Genomic DNA, 9,771 nt, shown 5'->3' on the forward strand with positions numbered 1-9,771 from the left:
TCTTGTCTCCTGTTCTCTGTCTGCTCTGGATCTTTTAGAGGTTCTGACAAAAGTCCAGTTTGAGTAGCCACAGGTTTTAGCCTGATGGTTCAGGGTTCTGATGACCCACAGCATGCGCTCCAGTGGGTGATGAGAGTCGAACAGCTAGCACTGATCTGTGTGTAGGTTCTCTGTACACCTCAGTGTTGAGGTATATTTAGTTTCATTTGGAAACTTTGTTAAAATTCTACTTATGTATTTGTGCTAACACGTGTCACATCCGGTCTGTCTCAGTCATTAGCTCATTTTACTGTGTAAAATCTCTACAGGATGTTGAAACCACTCAAACAACAGACACATGCTATATGGGTTTTTTTGCCCTGGGTCTTGTCTCTCAGGTGACACATAGAAACACTTGTGTTGGAGGTTGTTGGATGAACATCTGCCTCTTCTCTTTTAACGACACAAGAAATGAAGTCAGTCAAAGACAAACCAGAACAAAACAGAGGCCTTGAAACAGAAGTGAAACTGTCTGTAGTTCATTAAACAAAGCCTGAAGTCTCTGTTCACCATCCATGTGATTAAAACAGTGACATTAAAGAGATCCAGCATCAATAACACGCACACACACACACACACACACACACACACACACACACACACACACACACACACACACACACGTGATTCTGTGATGTTCAGATGAGAAGTTATGAAGCGCTGAGTCAACACAACTCATCCGAAAATATCTTCAACATTTTTTGATTCTGGATAAAAACAGATGGTTTGTGTTGTTTTGTGTCCGCGCGCTGCTACACGTTCACTGACACATCTATAGTATTGGTCTTTTATTCTTGCAGGTGTGGAGCTCGCTGATTGGTTGGCAGGTAAGACCTGAAGTCCTGCGAGTCAAACTGAGGGAGAATTTAGCCCATCATCTCAGTGACGTCAACAGTAGGCGGATGTGGACTTCCTGGTTCGGGTTTACTTTCTGTCACCAGAGAAGAAGAGTTGGGCTCAAACTCCACTTTCTGTCTTTTCACTCGACTCTTCTTCTGTGGTGTGAACATGACTTTCCACAGAGTTCTGTCGGTGGTTCTGGTTCCGACCTGCTGGCTCTTCGTGTCCCTGGCGGACCAAGCGACCGACCCCACCGTCGGCAGCACCGCGGTGCCCAGACCCGCCGTGACGAACTCTAGCGGGGTAAACTCGACCCAGAGCGGCGGGAAGAGTCCCGGAGGAGTTCTGGACGGCTCGATGATCCAGAGGGCCCTGTACGTCCTGATCGGTGTCACCATGATCGGAGTCCTCTACTTCCTGATCCGAGCTGTTCGGTGAGCGCTAACCACACTTCCACCAAACTCCATTCACATATGGAGCAAATCAGACAAACACTGTATGTCCAGCAAACAAAGTGAAACATCTGTGATCGTCCAGAATTAATCCAGATGTTCTCAGAAGAGCCGAAGTGAAGAGTTCGTCCTCCTGCTGCAGGACAACACATGACTCGCACTGTGCAGTGAACTGGTGATAACAGAAGCAGAAATCACCAGATTTATCTCTGGAGTTTGGTTTAGTGTCCGTGCTCATACAAGGAACAGCAGGCTGTAACATTGCTAAACATGACTGTTGTCACAGGTTGGACAAAACGACAAAAATACAAAGTGATACATTATTAGATTAATCCAAAAATAATGATACATTACTACGTCACACCAAACCTAATTCATGAATGGAGCAATTTAACACTTCCTGTAGCATCAGCAGAATTATATGTGTTGTAAACGGTGATTTATGTGCTGATGTATGATTTTAGTTGCTAATCTTCAATTCGGCTTAAATCTCAGTCACAGAATTTATTTTGAAATGCTTCACCTACAGTTCGAGGTCTCAACCTCTGCATCAGCGCTCTGTGGTGAGAACTTTCTGCCTGTTATCATGTCGTTCATTCAGTCCTGTCAGTGACAATATAAAGATAACACATCATCAAAAGAAAGTGGAATAATATGCCTGTTTTATTTTCCTCTTCTGTCTGACTGTTTTGTATAAATGTCAGCTCAGATCCCAGCTGTGTCTCCTCCAGCTGTAGAAAAACACATTCATCACATGTCACAGATTATGTCGAGCTGCTGATAAGAGAAAAATATTAATCACAGATTTATGAATGGAGTTTGGTGTGGCATCTGTCCACAGACAGGTGTTGATTTGTTTGTCAAACTGATAAATCATCAAATTAATATAAAAAATCTATTTTACACTAAACTCCATTCATAAATGTATTATTTTTATGATCTCGTCACCACACTACATTCATAAAGTCAGCAATGTAATACTTCCTCTCTCACCAGCAGAGGCATACATGCTATAAAATGGTATTTATGCTGTTTTGTATATATTTAGCACCCACTCTTCAGTGCGTCACCTGCGTACACCAACCAGCATCTCCCAGTACGTTTAGTAAATTAACTGATGGAAACATTTGTTTAGTGGTTGAACAGTTCTGTGTTGCTGCTTCCTGGTCTGAGCTGTGCAGTGAGTACGACTGCAGTGTTACCTCAGTAACAGCATTTCCTACCTGCCAGTCTCCTGCATGTGGACAGATATCACACCAGACTCCATATAAATTCCTGCAGTTTAATGCTTTCTCCCCTATTAGCAACAGTACACACTGTGTACAATTTGAGTCATGTGTTTTTGTAAAGCTGCTGGATTCACTCTTTAGTTCTGCATCGCCCTGATAGTGCTAATCACATTCAGGCTCACATTCATGGCAACATTTGAGCCCCTGAAACGTGATTTTATTTATTTTATTTATCTAAGAAGATTTCTCAAATGTAATCAAAAACAGTTCAGTTCTATCAGTCGATCTGTTCTAACACAAAACTAACAACACCATCATAATGGTCTGCTTTGACATTGTCCTGACTGTGGATAGCCGTCACACCAAACCCCATTCATAAATCTCTCAATTTAACGCAGTCTCTTATCAGCAGTTGTTCATGTGATCCATCATGGTGATTTGTTCTCGGTTCTGTTGACCATTTATCGTTGTGTCCTGTCGGCAGGCTGAAGAGGCCCAGCCAGAAGAAGAAGAAGTACGGTCTGTTGTCAAACTACGACGACTCTTTGGAGATGGACGGCGGGGACAGCGACGAGGACGACACGCTGTACGAAGCTCGCAGCCTCCGCAGGTCAGACAGCTACAGACTGCTGCACGTTAACCAGCAGCCTGAGTTACTTCTCTCAGTCAGGCTTTTATTACAGATGTCTTCAGAGCTGGACACTTAAAACTAAAACCATCTGACAGAAACCAGTTCAGAACTGATTCCCAGTCTGGGTGACAAAGGGCTCACAACTGGAGCTGCAACAATCGATCAATCGATTAGTCAACCAAAAGAAAATTAATCGCCGACTATTTTGAGACTCGATTAATTATGTGATGGAGGTCGTCTGCTTCCAGCTGTTAAATGTGAGGATTTACTGCTTCTCTGTCACTTCTGACAGTAAATGAAGATTCTTTGTGTTCTGGACAAAAGAAACAGATTAAAGACGCAATTGATCGATTAATTGATTAATGGTGACAGTGATCATTAGACTCATGAGACAAATCAACAAGTTAGTAAAGGAAAACAACATTTGTGTGTATTTATCTGAAACGTCCATCTTTAATGAAGGCGGAGCCACACAGACTCTTATGAATGACTCGGTCCAGATGTGTGCAGACAGCCTGGCTGCTGACGCCTGTTAGAAGTGAACAACAGGAAGTGTGTGGTCTCCTTCTGTTCTGAGTCTGACTCAACTCATTTTCTCTGGAAACTTGAACTAAACTGAAAGTCGCGGTTCAGACGTGGAGATTGTTTTTAACGTGTTCCTGACGCGAGACACAAACGAGCTGATGGAGTCCGGTGAGGCTGTGAAGGATGGAGATGATCTGACGTCTGTTTGTCTTTTTCTAACTGGTTCATTCAAATGTCTCCTTTCTCTAAATGAGAACATCTCCTCTTCACAGCCTTAATTTCAGCATTTCTCTGTCAGAGTGTAAATGAGAGCTGGATTTGTGTTTTAAACGTTACAACCAAACTCCTGACCTGCTCTGTGAAGCATCGGTCAGAGTCCTGCAGCTGTGACAGCAGTCCATCACTGAGACAGACACAAGTTACTGAGGAGAAAAGTGAGCGTTTCTCTCTGATGAGCTTTTCAAAGCGCTCATAGACCAGGTTCTGACTCTCGGACCGGTCCCAGCGCCTCTGGTGCCACATGAGCTCCCTCTGGTGGTACGTGGAGGAATCCCAGACATGTTTTAAAATGTAATTTAAAATTACATTTTGGACTTTTGGAGCTGCTCAGTAGAACCCGTCCTATGAAATCCATCAGTTTCAACTCATTCATGTGTTTGAAATAATAAATTATAAACTGCAGATCCTGATTAAACTCTGTGAAGCCTTAAAGGAATAGTTCACTCTAAAACAAAATTCAGTCATCATGGACTCCCCCTCCTGCTGATGAGAAGTCCGGTGTAGTTTCTTATTCCTCAAAGTGCAGCTGGAGACCCGCGGGGTTCCCTCCTGCAGCAATAATCCATATAACGAGCGTAGATGGCGTCCGAGAGGAAAAGGTCCATAAAACTACACAAACACTTACTCCAAACGACGTCATTTATATAGATACACACCGGTGTTTACTTCCTGCTGTGAGCGACCGAGCGACACACAAACACAAGAGGGATCTGCTGCACTGGTGATTTGAAGCTTTGACACTCGCAGCAGGAAGTAAACACCGGTGTGTATCTATCGCGAGTCTCGTTCATCTTGTCCGGCGCAGCTTCCGTAGTGCAAACGCTGTGAGGGAGACTCGGTGCCTCCAGGCAGATGCAGCATAGCGACTGTTGAGGCTGTAAAAATGTACTAAATGAGGTCGTCTGGAGTAAACTCTGGATGTCGCCACTTCAGGACACTTGGATTGCAGCGGACGAGCAGAATGGAGGAATATTACAAAGTGTTTGTGTAGTTTTATGGACCTTTTCCTCTCGGACACCATCTACGCTCGTTATATGGATTATTGCTGCAGGAGGGAACCCCGCGGGTCTGCAGCTGCACTTTGAGGAATAAGAAACCACACCGGACTTCTCATCAGCAGGAGGGGGAGTCCATGATGACTGAATTTTGTTTTAGAGTGAACTATTCCTTTAAAGGGACGTACTGCTGGTTCTGCTCTTCAACATCCGGCTGAACTGATCAGATCCAGTATTGGGAACAGATATTAAAAAAGGTGAAATGTTCCTTTAACTGAGTCGGCGCCGCAGCGTCCAGAACTTTGTTCTCAGGTTGTTCCTGATGGAAGTAATGATCTGCTGATTGATCTGATCAGTGTTATCTGTGTCTCTGTTCAGATGAGTCGTCCTCGTCTGCAGCGTCATCTCCTCCTGATGGATCACACGTCTGTGGATGTCAGCTGATATGGATTATTGATCGGAGAGGACCGACCGGTGACGACTGCAGGAAGATAAAAATGGACCAAATAGTTTTTGAGACAAACGCCAAAGCTGCTCGAGGAACCTGAGCAGGAAGAGCATTTATTTTTTTAAGGTGGTATTGAAGAGTTTGTGGAGAATCATGAGGCCAAATTTTCCTCCTTTGTTCATTATAATTATTATTATTATTATTATTATTTTTGTTTGAAAGAGTCATTTTCTAAGATTTTTTCTTGATCTAGTTTGTTTCATGCAGAGCTGTTCTGCTCCCCGTCGTGCTTTAACTACTGCAGGCTGACGAACAGCTGATCAGGACTCAGCAGTCTGAATGTTTGGAAACAGTTTTTGTGTTGAAGTTCTCAAAGTGTCACGTTCATAGTTCAATCCTGAAAGAAACCAGAACTTTGCTTTAAGTTGTTTTTTTAATCTATTTACGGCTCGATGAACCTGTGGAGGGTCAGTTAAAGGAACAGTTCACCAAAACATCCAGTCATCATCTCCTCCTGATGATATAAAGTCAGGCTCAGCCATCGTCTCCTCCTGATGATATAAAGTCAGGCTCAGCCATCGTCTCCTCCTGATGATATAAAGTCAGGCTCAGCCATCGTCTCCTCCTGATGATATAAAGTCAGGCTCAGTCATCGTCTCCTCCTGATGATATAAAGTCAGGCTCAGCCATCGTCTCCTCCTGATGATATAAAGTCAGGCTCAGTCATCATCATCTCCTGATGATATAAAGTCAGGCTCAGCCATCATCTCCTGATGATATAAAGTCAGGCTCAGCCATCGTCTCCTCCTGATGATATAAAGTCAGGCTCAGCCATCATCTCCTGATGATATAAAGTCAGGCTCAGCCATCGTCTCCTCCTGATGATATAAAGTCAGGCTCAGTCATCATCTCCTGATGATATAAAGTCAGGCTCAGCCATCATCATCTCCTGATGATATAAAGTCAGGCTCAGCCATCGTCTCCTCCTGATGATATAAAGTCAGGCTCAGCCATCATCTCCTGATGATATAAAGTCAGGCTCAGCCATCATCTCCTCCTGATGATATTAAGTCAGGCTCAGCCATCGTCTCCTCCTGATGATATAAAGTCAGGCTCAGTCATCATCTCCTGATGATATAAAGTCAGGCTCAGCCATCATCATCTCCTGATGATATAAAGTCAGGCTCAGCCATCGTCTCCTCCTGATGATATAAAGTCAGGCTCAGCCATCGTCTCCTCCTGATGATATAAAGTCAGGCTCAGTCATCATCTCCTGATGATATAAAGTCAGGCTCAGCCATCGTCTCCTCCTGATGAAATAAAGAACAGCTGAAGCAGCTGGAGATGGTTGAAACATCAGATGTCTCCATGCAGCTCGTCTGCTGTGATCTCAGAGATCACTACCTGATCTGAGGAGACGTTATTTAATGAGTGAATTTACATTAGTGGGTGAACTGTTCCTTTAATGACAGCTGAGCTGACCTAATTATAAACCATTAACATGAATAACAATGATTATTGGTCACTTCACTCTTCACACGTTTCCTGTCTGGAGGTGATTTCTGTATTTTGAGACTCTTCATCATCAACGTTCACGTTTCATGTGAACAGTTTCACTGAACACGTTTATACATTCAACAGTTTCTCTTTTATCAACACAATAAAACTTTACTCCACATTTTCTTTGACATGTTTCAGCGTCTGTGGTATTTTTAGTGAAGCTCTCGTTGTTTCAGATCATTCTTTAATACAAAGATTGAACCATGTTGAGAAATATCTCAAATTATCATTATAATATAAATATAAATATATAATTAGTGTCTTTAAGTTGAGCGTCATCAGCGACCTGCTGTAATGACCTCATTAACATGTGATGCTGTGAGTCCACCAGCAGGAGGAGCCACTTCACTGTGAACACACTGAGCCTGTTCACCTGCCGTCCCTCCTCCTCCTCCTGACGGATCGATCACAGTGATCAGCTCTCAGCTGACATGAGGCTCCGTCCAGATGAGTCGGTCCTGTGCAGAAACGATCAGCGGTGATCGGCACACAATGCATGCTGGGTAGATTTGTGTTCGAATTGATCCCTACTTGCTCCGACGTCACGCACACGTAGGCAACAGTAGTCTGAGGGGGTCGAGGCGGCTGCAGGACCCGTGGCATGACGGGAAACACCTGGCAGTCACCTGATCTAACAGCTGATTGGTTTAAATCTTGACTCAACGTCATGACGTTTTATAGAAACGTAATATTTCTGCTGAACTGGAGAAATGTTGATGTTTGTCTGATCTGAAGGTTTATTCTGTTAACATTTATTAACAAAACACATCCAGGATCATTATTGTCAAAACAACATGAGTGTCATTCATTGATCAGTCAGCATCCAGAGCAGCGGAGGTTCAGGAGGCGGCTGACCGTCCTGCTGCCAACGCTGGGTCAACCTGAGGAAGAGACGCCGCTGAGTGTCTCCGGACTGACTGTCTGTCCAACATCCAACATAAAACTAACTTCACCTCGGTTCTGTACCTGACTGCGAGTGACCTGTGATGTGATGTCACTTCCTGCTCTGTATGAAACAAACCTGTCCATCACTGACAAACAGACTCCATGTTTCTACTCAAAGACAGAAAGAAGTTCATGCAGAACATTTGCTGAATTTACAAGAAGCAACAAATAAGTGAGAATCAGTCAGAGACAGAGTTTCACACAGTTTATAAAGTGTCTCCAACTCAACAACTCACTAAACTGACACATTTGTTAAGGGAGTCTGGGGACAAAGAAGTCGCCTATACTGGTTACTGTTTAGTGTGTTTGTAAAATGTGACATGTTTAGATCAATAAAATGTTTCTTCTTTCATAAATTGAGTGTAAATGGTGAAATCAGTGTAAACAGTGTGTTCAAACAGCTGCTAAATGTTGGCAGGTAAGACTTTAGCACTTTAGACACAGAAGCAGACAGGCTGGTACAGCCATGCTGCCACAAACTGACACTTTTTACAAGGAAACAAACAACTGACTGTTTTCATTTAATGCTGAATTTACAAGAAGGAGACGATGATTCAGAGTCTGTCAGAGACAGAGTTTCACTACGTTAGAGAGTTTGTTTTAACTCAACAACTCTTAAAATCACCACATTTGTAAAGGGAGTCTGGTGATGGTGTGTTACTGGTTCATTGGTTGGATGAGTTCAAGCATCATATCAGCTGATCGACTGTTACATCTTCTTCTCCTGACAGTTTATTAATCAGTTCATTTAGTTTATTGATCAGATCAATATTTGTTCTGTGTCTCACTGATCATCTTCCTCTTCCTCCTCTTCATCGTCCTGTGTGAGAGTCAGCGGGCTGTTTTCCCACAGTGCACTCTGTCAGGATCACACATGAACACTGACAGCAGGGTGATGAGGTCAGGAGGGGGCGGGGCCTGTCACTGTAACAAGCCAATGATGAGTGGGCGTGGAGCTGATGACTGATAAACATCTGAGCCAATCAGGCGGCCCCGAGAGAGACGACAACAACAGCAACAGGTCCCCGAGGAGAGAGGGGGCGTGTTTCAATTAGAGAGAGCTGAGTGTGTGTGCGTGTGTGTGTGTGTGTGTGTGTGTGTGTGTGTGTGTGTGTGTGTGTGTGGGGTGTGTGTGTGTGTGTGTGTGTGTGTGTGTGTGTGTGTGTGTGTGTGTGTGTGTGTGTGTGATGATGCCTCACCCTCAGTTCCCACCTCTGTCTCAGCTGTTTATCTGATCTGAGGTTAACCAGCTGCATGACCAGTGGAGGAAAGTAACTAAGTACATTTACTCAAGTATTAGATGTTTTTAGATACTTGTACTTTATTTGAGTCTTTCTGTTTTCTGCTGTGTGTACTTGTACTTCACAACCTCTCAGAGAGAAAGATTAGATTTATTGATACATACAGTGATGGGTTGTAACTAAGTACATAGTACTGTATTTAAGTACAGTTTTGAAGTACTCATACTTTACTTGAGTATTTCCATTTTCTGATACTTTATACTTTTACTCCACTACATTATTTGATCACTTTAGTTAATATTTACTACAGATTACATGCTTCATCAGAGCCAAAGTACTTTTGATACTTTAACATCAGATACTTTAAGGGGGTGGGTGTGTGTGTGTGTGTGTGTGTGTGCGTGTGTGTGTGTGTGTGTGTGTGGTGGGGGTGTCCGGGTCGTGACGGAGGAGGAGACGCCGGAAAACACGACTCCCGCGGGGGTCTGGGGCCCTGCAGGTCCCCGGGGTGCAGCCCCCCCCCCAATCTGGCCTTAATGGGCGTGTCGTAATTAACGGTCTCCATGGAAACGACGCCTCACGACTCG

The 9,771-nt window shown here is 43.8% G+C and overlaps 2 protein-coding genes across 2 annotated transcripts in view; both read left to right on the top strand.

Annotated features, from left to right (window-relative positions):
- Window positions 1-922: 922 nt before the first annotated feature.
- On the top strand, window positions 923-7,126 carry fam174c (family with sequence similarity 174 member C). The gene is made up of 3 exons (XM_084354836.1): window positions 923-1,313; window positions 3,045-3,170; window positions 5,369-7,126. Exons 1-3 carry the CDS (start codon window positions 1,048-1,050, stop codon window positions 5,370-5,372), a joined length of 396 nt encoding a protein of 131 aa, XP_084210962.1. The 5' UTR covers window positions 923-1,047; the 3' UTR covers window positions 5,373-7,126.
- Window positions 7,127-9,341: 2,215 nt separating this feature from the next.
- The window catches only part of LOC311258615 (T-cell acute lymphocytic leukemia protein 1 homolog), a 2,352-nt gene continuing 1,922 nt past the window's right edge, over window positions 9,342-9,771 (top strand). The window contains exon 1 of the mRNA XM_084355060.1: window positions 9,342-9,771. This exon is cut by the window's right edge and continues 139 nt beyond it. The gene's annotated coding sequence lies outside the window, so the exon portion shown is untranslated.

Source organism: Pagrus pagrus, assembly GCF_965226575.1.
Source record: "Pagrus pagrus genome assembly, chromosome: 6".
Taxonomy (NCBI): Eukaryota; Metazoa; Chordata; class Actinopteri; order Spariformes; family Sparidae; genus Pagrus; species Pagrus pagrus.